At 35.6% G+C, this 18,038-nt stretch overlaps 1 protein-coding gene across 1 annotated transcript in view; it reads left to right on the forward strand.

The window, feature by feature from the left end:
- Positions 1 to 205: 205 nt before the first annotated feature.
- MAP9 (microtubule-associated protein 9) overlaps positions 206 to 18,038 on the forward strand; it is a 36,118-nt gene continuing 18,285 nt past the window's right edge. Inside the window, exons 1-7 of the mRNA XM_008581042.1 lie at positions 206 to 633; positions 1,528 to 1,612; positions 3,332 to 3,652; positions 8,921 to 9,153; positions 12,997 to 13,090; positions 14,961 to 15,208; positions 16,765 to 16,835. Coding sequence (XP_008579264.1) covers positions 559 to 633; positions 1,528 to 1,612; positions 3,332 to 3,652; positions 8,921 to 9,153; positions 12,997 to 13,090; positions 14,961 to 15,208; positions 16,765 to 16,835 — 1,127 coding nt within the window. The 5' untranslated portion in view covers positions 206 to 558. The remainder of the gene's footprint in view (positions 634 to 1,527; positions 1,613 to 3,331; positions 3,653 to 8,920; positions 9,154 to 12,996; positions 13,091 to 14,960; positions 15,209 to 16,764; positions 16,836 to 18,038) is intronic.

The raw sequence follows: 18,038 nt of genomic DNA on the forward strand, positions 1-18,038 counted from the left end.
GCTATTTGTCTTTTAGCATTACGATCTTTTTCTTTGAATAGCTTTATGCAAGTTTGTGTGTGTGTGGGGGGGGGGGGGGGGGGTGGTGCTCATAAGTTTTAAACTGACAATCCTCTTGCTAGACTTAAATAAGGCATGACTTTTCTAGGCAATGTTATACTTTTTGAATAGAAGAGGGGTGAAAAATGAGGTGTTCTATTTTAATTGGCAACATTTTGTCATATTAATGTTGCAATCATTTATTTGCTGATCCTTAAAATAGTTGCAAAACTGTTTTATGATAAGTTCATTTGAATTTACCTTTTTTGAAAACAAGCATAAGAGAATTTGATGTTTCTTTGCAAGAACTCTACATTTTAAACTGAAGATGTAGCTAAATGTTCTCATGAGATGCTTTTCTTATTTGGTTTGGCTTTGAGGGGTACGTAAATTACGAAATTCTCAAGCATGCAAAAGAGACTGATTTTTGTCGGTGTGTATTTCAGCAACTATCAGAGGTTGAATTGTTCCGATCGTTTATTAAACATTTTATAAAGGTAAAGAGAAAAAGCATACACTATGTCTGATGAAGCTTTTAGCACAACTTTGGCATATACGAAGAGTCCAAGAATTACCAAAAGAACTACTTTCCAGGTAAAGTATTTCAAAGCATTTTTATTTTGAATGATTTCACAATGTAAACACTGTATTAGGAATGTTGGACTTGGTGATTATAGGAACAGTCCTACATAAAGCAGGAGTAAATATTACATTCGTTTTGCAGTTTTGCAGGTGATCATATCTGGGCTCCAATATTAGAAACCCTCCTGTATGGCTGTCAAAGTAGCCTCAATACTAGGTTCTAAGTTAAATAGTAACTTTAAATTCCGATTTTCATACAAAATTTTTGTTTTCTTGTTGTAGCATAATATTTGTTTTCTATGATGGGACACTACAATTTTTTTTTTTTTTTAAAGATGACCGGTAAGGGGATCTTTAACCCTTGACTTGTTGTTGTCAGCACCATGCTCTCCCAATGACCTAACCAGCCATCCCTATATGAGATCCGAACCCATGGCCTTGGTGTTATCAGCACTGCACTCTCCCGAGTGAGCCACAGCCTGGCCCGGGACACGACAATTTTGAACTAAGCCTCCAAATTTGCTGTATTCATTACAGCCGTTTCTGCAATATGCCAAAACAAAAGCTCTTAAAAATTACCCGTTTCTTCCAAATTCTAATAAATCTTGTCTAAGTTGAGTCCCCTCTTGCTTATTACTCTCCAGCTCTAATTATAACCTGCAACTAATTTATTTGAGTTGCTCATCTCCTCTGGTTTTAAGTGCAAGCTCCATGAGGAAGGGCTCCTGTCTGTGATGTTCTGCAGTGAGTCTGAGGGCTTTGGTGTATGGCACAAAGTAGGCTTGCAGGGAATGTTACTTAGATGAAGGAAACCTAAATCTGAAAGCAGTTATTAATGAAGCATTTATTTGTTTAAAGAATTAATTCTAAATGGGATGGGAATTGATCTTAATTATCTCATTTCAGGATGAGTTAATAAGAGCAGTTACAGCTCGCTCAGCCAGACGAAGGAATTCTGAATACTCAGATGACTTTGATAGTGATGATATTGGTATGTGAGAGTATGGAAAAGTAAACCACTTTTCTTGTTTTTGCTTTCTTGGTTATATTTAGCCCACCCCCAACCCCCCCAAAATCACTTATGTTAACATAATAATATGAACTCATAAGTTTGAGTTTTCTGACTTTTTAATGAATAGAAAGCCACTCTTAATTTTCAAGAAACTGTTTGATTGTCCTTGGTTGTTTCTGAATGTGTATATGAAAATATAAATTAATTGACAGCAGGTTTGCAGTAATTGGATGGCTGTCAATGGTGAACAACATTGGAGACAGCAGGTTCATCTTTAAGGCCAACCCTAGGAGGCCCTACAGCTAGTTAGTAACTAGGGCACACAGAACTAAATTTCAGTGCACATAAGCACTTTAATAATGGTTGATATGGGTCAGATTTTTTTATAGCTGTAATATGGGGTCAGTTTAAAAAACACAGTCCTCTTGTTTCATATATATAGTATTGTTTTAGTCTGTTTTGTGTTGCTATAACAGAATACCTGAGACTGGGTAATTTATAAAGGAAAGAGGTTTATTTAGCTTACGATTCTGGGACAGCTGCATCTGGCGTGGGCCTCAGGCTGCTTCTACTCATGGCAGAAAGTGGCAGGCAGCCGGCAGGTACAAGCAGATCACATGGCGAGAGGAAGCAAGAGAGAGACAGAGAGGAGGTGCCAGGGTCATATAAACAACAAGCTCTCCCGGGAACTAATAGAGCAAGAACTCACTCACTACCCCTCCTCCCCCAGGGAGAGCATTAATCCATTCATTAGGGATCCGCCCCCATGACTCAATCAGTTTCCAACACTGCCACATTGGAGAGCAAATTTCCACATGGGTTTTGGAGGGGACAACACATCCAAACTCCATCAAGTATCATTTTGATTTTTTTTTTTTTTTTTTTTTGGTCATGTAAAAATATTAGCATTTTAGTTTCAGATGTAAGCATACGGAATTCTAAACTAAAGTGTTTTATTCTTTAAAATTCCAGTGAATAACTCTTAATGTTCTGTAAAAATAATCAGAATAATAGTTAAATCATTGCTATGTAGTTAAGTTAGCATTCTTTATTATTCTGTTAGTAAAATCTAATATTCTGGTGTGGATAGAAATTTAGTTCTAAAATTTTTATGGAAAAATGTAGTTAGTAAATTACTGGTTAAATTCTTCGATTTACAAATATTCTTGATTTTATATGATGAAGTTGTTTGTGAATAAAAGTTTTACAGTCCAAATTCTAATTTAAATGTCTTATGGCCAGTTGTTATTTTGAGGGATTTTTGGATGGCTGTTCCCAGAGCAAGCACAGTACTTTGCACCCTGAAGGCACTCAATAAATATGTTTTCAAGAAATTAATGAAATTGATAATTTTATTTCATAAATGCCAATCAAAACTTCCTATGGCCAGTTGTTATTTTGAGGGATTTTTGGATGGCTGTTCCCAGAGCAAGCACAGTACTTTGCACCCTGAAGGCACTCAATAAATGTTTTCAAGAAATTAATGAAATTGATAATTTTATTTCATAAATGCCAATCAAAACTTCCTGTTAGCTGTTTTCTAAAGCTGCAAGTTTATTTGTAAAATAGATTTGCACCTATTCAATTGTAATTTCATTTCTAGTCTTTAAGGTAATCTTAGTTTCTTGATTAATTTCATGTAGCTTTGATAACTTTCAATTATACTATTGAAAACATTTTTTCTTTTCCATTTTTAAGTTTCCTTAGGTGATTTTTCTGACACTTCAATAGATGAAAATTCAGTTAAGAAAAAAATGAATGATTTTCATATATCAGATGATGAAGAAAAGAATTCTTCAAGACCGACTTTTTTGAAAAGCAAGAAATCAAACAGTGACATAACCAAAGACGAGCCAGTATTAGCTGTCAGAAATGACGAGGAAATGGCACGTGATGGTTGTGAAGACATGGTTGTAAATTCCTCATCTGAATCTCAAAACAAAGACCAGGAAATTGAGGAAGAGAAAATTAAAATAAAACCTAAACCCAGAATTCTTTCAGTCAAAAGCACATCTTCAGGTAACTTGTTAGGTCACTACAGTAGCATTTCTTGAAAATTTATTTTAAGTTAATTGGTCACAAAGTTCCTTTATATGGTAACTAGAATATATTTAAGAAAAAAATGTCAGACTTAACTTTTCAATTTTACAGACATAAATCAAAATAATAGAACCATAGATAAAACCTGTAATTCTTATGGCCAGTTGCATATTCAGTTTTGCATCTATGCTGATGCCTGATAGAAAACCAAAGCACCTTCAGACTCCATAGCTGCAGATCCTAAACACCTAGTTCCATGAGCTTCAATTTTGTTTTTAGAGATGGGACTTGAATGGAATCCTTTCTAATCTCTCTTATACTCCAGAGATTAGAGTTGTAGCAGCACTGGGACTAATCCTTGAAACAATCATTTCCATACCTACATTTTGCCAGAAAATTTTTTTTGACATTTGTATATTTAAAGGGAGAAAGTTTTGTTGTTTGTTGAAACCTCCAGACTCTCCTTAAGAAAAGAGAATTTCCATTTGGTCTCTGTATTGCCTAGGAAAATCTACTAAGATTCAGTTTTCCAAGGGGAAGTTCCTGGTATGATTTGTGATAATAGTATTTCTCCTCACAATTCTACTGAGGTCCAGGCACAACAGTGCAAAGGTGGACTGGAACAGGGACCAACCCCTCTAAAGTCCCCTGGGTCAGCACACAGGAACTTGTGCAGCTAGGTTAAGAGTTTATTGTCTTCCAGTCTTTCTGTTTTATAAAGGAAATATAAATTGATGTTAACCTTCATAAAAATATTTTTCCTTTATATATGATCAGTAAGTACAATGACAGTAAATATTTCATGTTTTGCATGTTAGATATCACTGGTAACTTTAGACAAAATTTTATTTTAGGCGTGTATTAGGGAACCACTTTGTTTAATCCCCTCATTATCCCATTAACTTTGAAATAAAGAGAGGACATAAACAGAGCAAAGAATACTAGAATAGTGTCCAGGACACTGGAAAAAAACCCTACTATATATTAGTTATGTATAGCTTCAGCACATAGGTGAAGCCTTACTATCCTCATGAGGAGGATAAAACCCTTCCTCTTGTCCTACAGAATTGTTTTGAGAATCTATTGAAGTATCTCATAAACTATAAAACACTACCAAAATGCAAGCACGAAGCATAACAAAACAATTAACTTGCTAAAATATACGTTCCCAGTGTAGTGAGTGGAATTAAAGATGGAGAGGAGAGGAACATAATTGAAGTTGGTTATTAAGAAAATGTAAGCATATTGCAGCTAAAAATTGGTCTGAGACAGGTGGAAGTATATAATTAGAAATTTATGGTAGATAATCAGCAAAGCAATAATCTACCATTTTAATACCTTTTTTAAAGGATCATGATGAGTTAAAATGGCTATGGAAATACAGTATTTTAACCACAAGGTGGTACTAGGATTCTAAGTGCTCTACTAAGTTATATATGTGATATGATATTCAGTATGTGTAACATAAAAATAATTACCTAAACAGGTAATTATATACATTTGATTATACAGCAAAGAATTTTAAAAATATATGGGCATTCTTTTTTTTTTTTGTCTGAGAACTTGACAATACTTTTGGAAGTGGAATTTGGTGTAAAATATATTAAAGTCATTATTCCCAGGTTCTTCAGATTGAATAATAAAAACTGAGGTGAGTAGTCCTAAGATAATGCCTGGCATATGGAATTCATTAAGTATTTAAATGAATAAATGAATATATGAATGATTTATTTGTGAGAGGAATATAGTTCTTGAGTTTAACTTTATTCTTCTGTAAATGCTTAGACTTTTTATTCATACAGTGTTTGAAACTCAGTATTTTTAATGTGGTGAGACATTGCTGAGTAGCAAATAATGCTTTATAAAAATATTAGAACTTGACGGTTTTCTATGTTCTTTCTCATCTTTTGTAAAAAGTACAGTAACCAGACTCTTTCACTTTATGGAGCAACAGTCACATGGGTAGTGATTGTAGAAAGTATTTTTACAGGGTATGATATTTTTATTTTAATATTAAATTGATTAAAGTTATGAACTTTGGAGTCAGGGTGCTTCTGCTTTCATCCCAGATCGTCAGCTTACTAGAGGTCATGACCTTGGGCATAAGACCTCTCTTTTCCTCATTTTATTCATCTTTGAGACAGAGATAATAGTTGAACTACCTCTGGAGGTTTGAGGCAGTTAAATGAGTTCACATATTTGAAGTGCTTAAACGGTACTGACATAGATTAAGCACTCCATAAATGCTTTAATTATTCATTTTATTATTTAGCATATGTTCATAAGCAGATGGTTTTATTTACCCACACATATTTGTCGTGAATATATTATGTTTTATTTTGTTATATGCACTGTGATGCTGAGTAAGAATACAACACTGAAAAGATACAGTACCAATCATCCAAGACTTTACAGTTTAGCAGGAAGGTATACAAAAGGTACAGGAAGAACACAGGAAAGTGGGCACCTAAGTTTACCTGAGCACATCAGGGAAGGTTTCCTAGAGGAGACAGTAATAATAGCAGTAACAGTGATGAATTATAGTGGCCATAGTCAGAACTCTTGGTTGCAAGTGACCCAGTTCAAACAAACCTAAGTGGAAAGGGAAATTCACCCCCTTATTGAGCATGGTGTCAGAGGCCTTGTTTTAGGTGTGATTATGTTTAGGGATTCAGTGCTTTTAGGGTATTATCTGGATTCTCTCTTTTCTCCTTTTTACATCTGCCCTACCTCCGCAACTCCCTGACCCTCTCATTCTGTCTCCCCCACGTCCCCAGTCACTTCATCCCTTGGTCCTATTTTTCTGTTGTTTGGCCTCTTTTTCTCAAGCAGTCCTTCATATGGCAGGGAAGAAGGCTACTAACAGTCTCCAAATCATATCCTTCCAGTTCCACGACCTTTAAGGCATATTGTCCAACTCCAAATGGAAAAATACCTGGTGCGCTTGCCTGACCTGGACCGCCTTCTGTGGACAGGGAAATTGAAGTTTCTGTGATAAGCTGGGGGAGGAGGATGCATCCTGGGCCTACCCTTCTCACTGAGTATGGAGGAGGTATTTGTTAATCCACCAAAATCACATGGATGGAGTGGAGGAGAAACTACCCCCAAAGAAAGCAGGAATAATATTAGACAAGCCTATAAAAGAAAAAAAGAGAAATGTTTACCACAATTTTTAATGTTCATCGAGCACTTACCATGTATCAGGCACTGTGCTATGCACTTTATCTGGAGTGGAGGAGAAACTACCCCCAAAGAAAGCAGGAATGATATAGACAAGCCAAAAAAAGAAAAAAAGAGAAATGTTTGCCACAATTTTTAATGTTCATCGAGCACTTACCATGTATCAGGCACTGTGCTATGCACTTTATATATATTATTTCACTCAGGACTCACAGGCATCTTAGGAATTGTTAACTTATTTTACTAGTGGGAAAATCTCCAAGGTGTATGGAGGTTAAATGATTTGTGTGAGGTTACAGAACTCCTACGTGTCAGAGCCAAGATTCAAATATGAAGTATCTAAAATAGTTAAACTCCTGGAAACAGGGTAGAATGGTGATTGCCAGGGGCTAGAGGGAGGGGGAAATAAGGTGTAAAGTTTCACTTATGCAAGATGAAGAAGTTCTAGAGATCAGCTGTACAACATTGTGCCTGTAGTTAACAATAGTGTCTTTTCCACTTAATGTGTTAAGATGGGTAGATCTCATGTTAGTGTTATTACCACAATAATAGGGAAAAATAATAGGGAAAAGAAATTGACTCAACACCTTATTTCAGGCATTATACATAATATAATTATATTATACATAATATAATTCTGCATAAACTGAGGCTCAAAAGACACTCAAGCATTTGTCAGGAGGAGAGGCAGAAAGCAAACATTCTAGGCAGAAGGACCACCTTGGGTAAAGGTATGGTAGCAGGAGGGACTGTGGCATGTCTGCTAAACAACTCTTAGCTCAGCATTTCAGAAACACATTACAAAATGGATGTGCTAGTAGATAAGGCAGCACAGGGAGTCAGGGACAAAACTATGAGACCTTTTATATTGTTCAAAGGCAATTAAGCTTTTTTCTGTAGGATTGGATGATGGGAGCCATAGAAGAATTTTGTGAAGAGGAGTGATGTGATCTGATTTGCATTTTGTAAATGTCGCTGAGTGGACAAGGAGCTGACAGTACGGATGTACACAGTGGAATAAATGAGAGAGATATAGCTTAATTAATGATGCTTTAGATTCGGGGGAGAATGGAAGAAGGAATCTAGGATGACTCTTGGATTTGGGATCGAACATTTGGCTAGAGTTTTGGACATAGCTAAAATTGGCAAGGAAATATTTATAGTGATACCAATTTGGTATAGTTGTGGAGTCTTCTAGCAGCGTTCATAAGCCCATTTATAGGTACGGAGAAGGAAGTTGTTCGTAAGACCAGTTTTGAAGTTTTAGAAGAACTCATTTATAGAAAAATAAATATGGGTAATAAATAAAATTGAGGCAAAAAGTATATAAGTAAAAAACCTTCTCATCATGTTTTGAGTGCTGTGAGCATACCAGCATTAGATTCTTATTTTAAACTTAGAAGTAAAGCAATAAGTAACTGAAATTTTAATAACTGCTAGAGAAGTTTTATGGACTTGTAGAACATAACTCACAAATCACCTAGTTCTGCACTCCTTCCCCCAGTGAGAGTCAGCCCTTCTCTCCCGTGTGCCAACATCATCATCTTCACACTTGTACCAGCACTTGCCTCTGTCCTATAGTTTTATTTGTTTAGGATAAACAACCTGTAAAGTTCTTGGACAGTTCTGTTGTCACTGTCTTGATAACGAGGTTCGGTAATGTGTACAGGGCCTGGCATCAGATACTCAGTAAAGGTTTGATGGATGAACCTCCTCATTTCATAGTGATAGAAACTGGAGCGAGGTTTTGTTTTATTTGTTTTTGTTTTTTAAAAAATTTTTGAATTCTATGAGAGTTCATAAAGTTGAAGAGTTAACTTCTCATAAAACTAAAATATACAAATTACTTTCAGGATGTCGACTATTTTTTAAATGTTGTTTATGAACTATCCTTTATTCGTGCCTTACTGGAGTTCTATGTAGAGAAAGGCTGTGGGCTTCCTCTGTATTTTCCAGGGTAGAGCGCCAAGGAGCATGGGTGCAGGAGGGCAGTATGGTGGCACCCTGGAGGTAGTTAATGCCAGGGTCATTTTTTGTACCCACACCTTAAAGCATTTTATTTTTCAGCAGAAAACAGCAGTAGCCTTAAAACAGATGACCATTTTAAACCTTCACCTCGACCAAGGAGCATGTTACAAAAGAATAGCCACAAGGAAGAGAAAGATAGACTAGAAGAAGGTAAAGAGACTGCCCTCAGTGAAGAAAAAGAGCTGCATCTGGCACCTTCTTCCCCTCCAAGGCTGAATGGCAGACAATTAGAAGCCGAGAAGAAAGCATTCTCTGAAAACCTTGATCCTGAGGTTAGCACTACTGCTAAACTGTTGAATTTAGTCCTTTGCATATGTTTATGAGAAACAGAAAATGAATTTGTGTGCAAAAGTCTGTGTCTATTTTACATGATTTCTTCTGAAATTGATAAGGAAATAATTTTAAGGTCTTTAATATATTGTGTTACATTGAGTTTAAAATTCCATTAATTTAAGATGTAGCATTTATTTTACATACCACTAAGAAAGAAGAAAATTCTTCTAGTTTAGCTATAGCACAACAGTGAGTGTAAGATGCCTCCAATTTCAGAGAAAGTAAAATGTAAAAAACAAAATCGTGCTCTTCTGAATCTATACAACCTTGTTTATCATTAATTATAAGAATTTATATTTTTATTTATATATTTTTGAATTTATATAATTTATGGCTAAAGACAATATCGTCAGTGTCATTTTATTCATTTGATTTTATTCACTGAACAGATGTGTATTGAATGTTCATGGCACTGTTCTACGTTCTTTGGGATATGCCAAAATGGGATAAAATGTGACTCTTCAGGTTTCCATCAGGGAGTTTACTATGTCTTGTTATTAAGGTAGAACACTTAGTCCCTGTCTTTATTTTACTATGGAAAATGAACTTCCACCTCATATTTCAGAGGGAAAAGTATGGGAAGAGCATTCATTCTTCATGATCTGCTGTGGCAGATGTGGATAAAGGTAATAAATGTGACCTGGCCAAGCTTCTTTCTTTTTCTCATCACTCATCTGCAGTATTGGTGTGTAAGGATCTGCTTCCTGGGAAGTGATGCAAAGGGGGCTGAGAGGAGCTCCTTTGCACTATGACTAAATGGGTGAATCCCGCTAATTCAGACCTGCAGTATTAAGAATCACAATAGGCTATTAATTCAGATTTCGTTCTGCAGTTCAACTTTACCAGTAAAACTGACAATTTGATATTCATCTGTCTGACTCCCGGTGCTGTTTCTTAATTTTTCTGAAAATCAGAAGAAACTAAAACAATTATTTTATGTCTATTAAAATTATCTGGTCAATTGAATATTGTGATAGTTTCCATTAGCCGCAGTAACAAATTGCCACAAGCCAGTTGACTTAACAGAAATTTATTTTCTCAGTTGTAGAGGCCAGAAGTCTGAAGTCAAGGTGTTAGCAGGGTCACATTTCCTCTGAAGGCTTTGTGGAAGGGTCCTTCCTCGCCTCTTTCAGCCTCTGCTGGTCGCCAGCAATCCTTGGCGTTCCTTGGCGTGTAGCCTCATCACTCCAATCCCCACCTTCATCACCACGTGACCTTCTTCCCTGTGTCCCCTCTGTGTCTGTCTCCTCCTTTTCTCTAAAAAAAGTCATTGGATTTAAGGTCCACCTAATCCAGTATGTCCTCATCTTAACTTATTACATCTGCAAACATCTCATTTCCAAATAAGATCACATTCTGAGGTTCTGGATGGGCATGAAGTTTGGGGGAACACTTCAAACTGGTACAGATACCTAACTTTAAATGTTATTTACTATCATTTTTATATCCCTGGATTAAAATTGTTTTTAAAGAAGTATTCCTAAAATTTTTAAAATAACATGATACTATGACAAAATTTAGGAGAAAAATATCTAATCATAATCCTACCACCTAATGGCAATGATGTTCATTCTTCCTATTCCATTCTAGGCTACTTTCCTATACTGCATTTGTTTTAGCAGATTTGCTACCTTAGCATTCATAGCATTTGTATCATTCTTTTTGTTTGTCTCTTAGCATTAGATCATGACGTATTTTCATGTTGCTGGGTGATCTTGAGACCACATTCATGTTAATGACTGTAACATATCCCATAACATAAAACTATCATCTTATTATTGAGTATATTGGATACTTTTATTTTTAACAATCTAAATTTTTATTTTCATCATTACAAAAATCTTTCCAACTGTGCTGTGAATCTTTTTTAAATTCACTTTCTCAGGGATTTCCCATCTATGTTTTGTTCAAGCCTTTTCTCTCCTGTGTCTATAACCTTTGGCTCACTGGTCTGTTTCCATTCACATTCAGCCTTGTTCAAGCCTCTTTATCTTTGTGCACACTCGCACGTGACACTGCTCCTCTCCCCCTCCTGCCTTACAGTCCCGCAGGTGTCACAGTCAGATACTGAAAGGGTGAGCTACATTTGCTTTCTCAATACATCCTCATCTCCTACCTTTCCTTTCTGTATAAGTGCGTGCACATGTGTGGCATGTATGTGTGTGTGTGACTGACCTTTTATGCCATCTCTGATCTGTTCTTGTCCAGTGATTATTTAATTTCAGATATTCTAGTGTTCAGTTCCAGATTTTCCATTGGTAATTTTTTGTATTTTATATTATCCCTTATATTTTCTTTTATGAGTATGTATCACCACTTTCTGTTTCTTTACCAACTAGTTGACTTTTGGTTGAATACTGGATATTACGTATATGTTACAGAGATTCTGGATTCTGTTATGACCCTCCAAACATATTTTTTAGCAAGCAGATTTCATGGCTGGATGCAAAGTCCCAACTCCATCTCCCCCACATTGTATATCAGCTGAAACCTCTGCTTAGTTCTTTCAATCTCTAGAGCATCCTCTGAAGTCTCTCTTAAGCCATTGATACATGAGACAAGGATTTGGGTGAATTTCATATGCTGGTTTTGGTGTTCACTACCCTTTGCTACTCCTTCCCAATTTATTGGCTGATTTTCTGCTCCTAAACTCTTAATCTCTGTCTCCTGAAGCCCATCCAGTAATGCTGTAGCCTTCTACCACTTGAGCTGTACAGATTGGGGAATGTTTTCATGCAGAAAGCTTCTAATTTGCAAATCTCCTCAGGTGAAGCTTTGTCTTTAAAGGTAGACTCTACTGTTTCAGCTCTTCTGCCATTTCCCCAAGTGGTTTTTATTCATTGCTTTTGATATATAATTTCCTTTGTATGCATAAAATATTGTGGGAAAGAAAATAAAATATATTATGCAACAAAATTAAACTTTTTACATTATAATATGATCGCCTTTAGGCTAGGTTATTCTATAAAGAGGTGTTTCCTTTAGACACGGAAATATAATTATTTTATTTAACATGATTTTCAGCATTTTGAGGAAAACTCAAGTTCATGAAATCTCTGTACTTTTACTATCTGAAATATTTGGAAATAGCTATCTGCTTGGCTTTACAAATTACTGTCATTTGGACAACTAGCAGTATTTGTTTGAAGCTAAAGGTTTTTATCTATTGATTTCTTTATAATATCCTTGAAGGGAGAATTATAGAAAGAGCTATCAAAATCAAATCTTTGCCTTAAATATTTATAAGAGGTTAGATTTTTTTTTTTTTTGTCTTTTTTCATGTCCGGCAACAGATCGCAACCCTCAGTGTCGCGCCCGTACCGGACTGGGACCGGCAACGGGATCGCAACCCTCGGTGTTGCTCCCACACCTTGCTCAGCCAGTGAGCGGGAACCGGTCTATATGTGGGATCCGAACCCTCAGCGGGAGTGCCACCGCGCTCCCAAGCGGCGCACTGTAGCAGTGCGCCACCGGGCCGGCCCTAAGAGGTTAGATTTTAAAGCCCCAGGAGTTTTGAAAATTGCTATAAGCAGAGAGGTGGCAGTTAGATGAAGAACTAGAGTAACTATTTTAGTGATCCCTTTTAATGACCAAGGCATCAAGGCTTGAAAGTAAAGCATATTAGCCTCCATTTACTTAGTGCTTTTGGTGTTTCAGCAGCAAACTCCTTATAATGCAGATTTCAGAGTTATGAGATCATTTTAATGATGCTATTGTTTCTACAAATCTTGAGAATTAAACTAACGTGGTAAATATATGTTTTTTTTTCTTTCAAAAAACAGGATCCATGGTTAACAAGTCAATCATCATCATCCCTTAAAGAAAGTCTTGGAGATTCCTTTTCACCAGGATCTGGAGAAAAAGCATACATAAAAGGTGGTTGTATTTAGTTATCGTATCTTATTTTATTTATGAACTCTCTATTGCTTAGAATCCTGTCTCTAAGAGAAGCCATACTTTGCATAGTTACAGGGAAAATATATGTTTGTATTTGCTTGAGTTTTAATCTAGACTATGGATTTTACTAACTATGTGATTTTATTTATTTTTTTTATTTTTTAAAAGATGACCGGTAAGGGGATCTTAACCCTTGACTTGGTGTTGTCAGCACCACGCTCTCCCAAGTGAGCCATGGGTTGGCCCTTAACTATGTGATTTGAAATGCAAAACTTAATCTCTCAGTGCCTCAGTTTCCCCAAGTTGTAATATTACCTGTCTCATAAGGCTGTTTTGAAAACTAAGCGATTTAGTGCATTTTAGCCACTAATCTAGTTCTTGGATCGAGTGGAGTGATCACTAAGGGTGTACTATTATTATGTATCTGTTGCTGCAGTAGTCTGTAGTACAACACAATGGCTAGGTAGAATTTTAGAATGAGACTAAGCTAGGTTTGAATTCAGGCACACACATGAGCAAAATAACTAACTTCTCTGGTCCTGTATGTTGATCTTTAAAATGGAGATAATAAGAGTAATCTACCTAGTAGGGTCATTGAAAGAATTAAATGAATTAATAATACATGTAAAGCATTTAAAACAACACCATAGTAAGTATATAGTAAGTGTGAGGTATGAATTATTAACCTTTTTTCTTAGTGCTATCACATGTAGCTTAATGAGAGCTAAAAGGCATGGCTGTTTCTAGGACTGGGATGTGTAACTAACATCTGTTAAGTGCTTACTATGTAGTATAATTTTTGTCATTTTACAGAAGAGAAAAATTGAAGTGATAGATATTGGGAAACATATCCAAGGTCATTGATGGAGCCATAGTTAGAATCTTCAGCTCCAAAATCCTTGTTCTGTTCACTGAATAGATTAACAGCTTCAAAGAATCCAGTAATGAATTGAGTCATGGGTGCTTTCCCAAATATGAATGTATAACTATAATAATAATGTGATTTTAAGTCCATCTTACCTCACAAGTTTCAAAAAAATGGCCATAGTACAAATAACAGATTTAAGACTTTTGACAGTGAAGATACAAGTTTGTCCAGGAGGTAGAGATCCTAGTAGAACTGAGAATTGGTGATCCCCATGGACAGCCCTGATTTCTTTCTGCTGAGCATTCTAAAATGTGATGGAATCAAAATAATAGAAATAATTCTGTGAAAGCAAAATGGAATCTTCTTGTGTCAGAGATTGAACCTGTTCCTTGAAGCACTGAGAGGATAAGTAACAGGCTTGTCTTTAGTGCCCTTTTTGGTGTCAGTGACAATATTGCATCACAGTGGGGATGAAGCTCACTAGAGACTGGCTTTCTTTTCTGTGTAATATTGCATTGATTCTTGGTTCTGTCTGCATGTATACAGTTCAATAGTTGTACTACTAGTAATCATCGTAGCATAGAGATGTGTGCCTTCTACTTACATAACCTGTTGTTCCAGCTAAGAAATACAAGGCTTTAGAATTGAACAGATATTGCCATCTCGCTTATTTGGTTTAAACATCAGCAATTTTTTTTGGTATTTCTTTGTTTGGGGGTAGTTATTCCATTCCATTTATTAATATGCTATTATTTTAAGTGTTACATATGTTAAGTGCTTCATTAGGTCATTTTTGGTTTTGTAGATCACTTTTGAGAAAAGATTTATTCAAGTTTAATATAATTGGGTTTTTTTGTATTTTATTTTGCAAGAAAAAAAGACATTATAGACAGCCCTCATTTAAAGGAAAGCAAATGAATCTGTTATCCACCTTATTAATTCAGAAGGGGGTCTTAGTGTTGTTATTCTGTGTCAAAATAGATCAAAATGAAGAATTCATTGAAAACTATAATTCCTTCAAATCAAATGAAATTGAAGAGAATTCATTTTCAATAGAAGTCATGACTGCTGCACTTGAGAAATCTAAGGAAAGTCTAGTGACTGCTGATGACCTTGAAGAAGAAAAGGAGAGAGCGGAACAGATTATGGATGGTGATTTAACAGCCGATCTGCAACTATTTAAATCTCAGAGTATCTTAATATCCACCAATACAACTGAATCTGCAAAGGTATTTATATAAATTTCAACCTCTTATACTACAGCTTAAAACCTGAAAGAGAACTTTAACATATTTTAATGAAACCCAGTGTTTCATTAAAAATTATCAGAGGTATATGATCATAATATACTTTTAAATGTTTTGTAAATACATACCCATATGTGTATAGGTTTCTGTAGGTCTTAATATTTAAAAAATGCAACTATCTGGAACAGTTTCTGAGGTTTTGAATTAGTGAAAGTTATTTCTTTGGATATCATTGTAAAACATGTTAACAGTTTTAATGAAAATCTTTAAGATATGTTTATCAGCATGGATGCTTTTTTAAATAGATGGGCAGGGTTGTCATCGGGAATACTACTTAACCTTAAGAAACATAACCTTCAGAAACATATTTGTGGTATGTAGGATTACTTGTCCCTATACTAAATTGTGCCATAGTACCAAACATTTCAAATTTATGGTATAGCATTTTTAGTCATTATTCCTCCTGAATTTACTCCTTATCTCTTATAGCTGCAATTAGCTAGCAGTAATAGGTATTCATTGTTAGGGGAAGAAACCAGTGCTAGCTAAAAACTTGTGGTTGAGCAGGGTTTTTATAATACAAAATATTAGCTTTTTATTAATATTTATGGAGAAGATTCATTAAGCCACGTTCCAGGTATATCATCCTTAGTGACTTTCCTTAGGAAAAAACGCTCTTGTCAAGTTAGGGATGTGTTTACATCTGTACTCTCTCTTTATTGCTAGCACCCACCCACCCATCTGTGTAAAGTAGAAAAGTTATTCCTTAAAAGAAAGAAGGGTATTTTGCAGTTTATAGACAGGATTTTTAAAATGTCTAATAGAGGTAGTTCTAAATTAGAACTGCAGTTTACACGTAACAAATAAGATCATAACATATATCTTTTGACTGAATCCTTGGCTTTATTCTTATTCTCTAATGAGCGATTTTTCTTAAGGATGAATCTAATCATTCCCCTGTTAAAGTCTGTTTGTTGGTTTCTCATCATGAGAATAAAATGCAAACTCCTTACCACCGCCTAATGACCTCATATTTTTCTCTGACCACATAGTCCTCCACCCTCCCTGCCATTCAACACGTGTCGGCACCATTGAATGACACCATTTTTCTGTTTTTCAAACATATCAACCTCCTTCCCTATTCAGACTCTTAGAACTTAGTTTTTTTGTTTGTTTGTTTGTTTGTTTTTTCCTTTCCTAGACCTTCATGTGGGCCCTTTCCTCTTACCATTTTCAGCTCTGATGTCAAGCAGTCAGGGAGGCCTTCCCAGATCAGCTTTATTAAAATAGCCCTCAAGCCCATTTTAGTCACTCTCTGTCACTGTACCCAATTTTTTCTCCTTCGGATTATGTGTTTATTGTCAGTCAACTCTCTCTAAAATTTAATCCCCTTGAGGGCATTTTATTCACTGATTTGTTCCCAATACCTACTGTGTTTGACACATAGAAGATGCTTAAAAAATATTGATTTACTGGCAGTTTGGCCTCTAAGCCTGTGACAGTTAAGTAATCCATCTGTGGCATTTTCTGTTTAATAGAAAACAATTGAAGACAGAAATATGAAGAATAAAAAGTCAACAAATAATAGAGCATCCAGTGCATCTGGCAGGTAATGAAGTTATCAGTGTTCCTCATTTATGGATTTGTATTCTAACAAAGGGGGCTTAAATTTAACTTTGTAAAGTAAATTTCATTTGGTGTTACTTGATTATCTTAATTTCCATCCTGTGAGGAAAATAGAGTAGTTACTTCATTATAAAACCCCTCAGTTGATTATATTCTTTTATAAAAAGTAATAAGTAAAGTGATTAAGTCTATTATTGGATGCTTTAATGTCTGAAATGTTTACACGGTACCTTTGGTCTCCAAGGTCTTCTCTCCGGGACCATTTTTCTATATTCTTTTATAAAAAGTAATAAGTAAAGTGATTAAGTCTATTATTGGATGCTTTAATGTATGAAATGTTTACACGGTACCTTTGGTCTCCAAGGCCTTCTCTCTGGGACCATTTTTGTTTTTTCCTAATGTCAGTGATTAGGGATTCTTCATAGTCAACACTACTCCTGAGATAGAGCTTCTTTCTTGTGTTTTTCCTGAGACAGTACATAAAAAGTGGTAATAAAGTTGAAGTCTAGCATTTTACTTCTCTGTTAAGGATCTTTGTCTAGCACATGAAAAATTGTTCTTTAAAGCCTTCAGGTTCCATGGCCTAAGTGGGCTTATTAAAATGACAAGAATCTGTATAACTTTATCCATGCTGATCATAATGAATGCCTAACTCACATAAGTACTAATCGAAACCTTCTGAATCTTTTAAGTCTTCATTAATCAAATGATCATTAATCAAAAAGAGGGCCAGCAAGCTTTTCCTGTAAATGGCTAGTAAGTACATATTTTAGTCTTTATAGGCAATACAGTCCATGTTGTAACTACTAATTTCTACTACTGTAGCAGGAAAGCAGCCATAGATAATATGTAAATGAATGAATATAGCTGTGGTACAATAAGCTTTATTTATCAAAGCAGATGATAGGCCAGATTTTCCCACCAACCCCTGAAACAGAAGACACTATTCTTTCTTTTTTTTATCATGTGGGCAAAAGAGTACCAAAAGGCACTCACATTGGGTTACCTGAGTGCCAAACATATTCCTCCTTGTCTCCACTGTGTACACGGAAATCTTCTTCCTCGTGTTTTCTGGATCAGTTACTTCTAACAAGATGGTGACTCCTGTTCGCTTGCTGGTCCCTGAACATAAAGATCCCAAGTGTTCAGGGGGCAACTGTAGCCTGTACTTCAATGAAAACTTTGC

This window comes from Galeopterus variegatus, unplaced genomic scaffold (assembly GCF_000696425.1).
Source record: "Galeopterus variegatus unplaced genomic scaffold, G_variegatus-3.0.2 Scaffold2239, whole genome shotgun sequence".
NCBI lineage: Eukaryota > Metazoa > Chordata > Mammalia > Dermoptera > Cynocephalidae > Galeopterus > Galeopterus variegatus.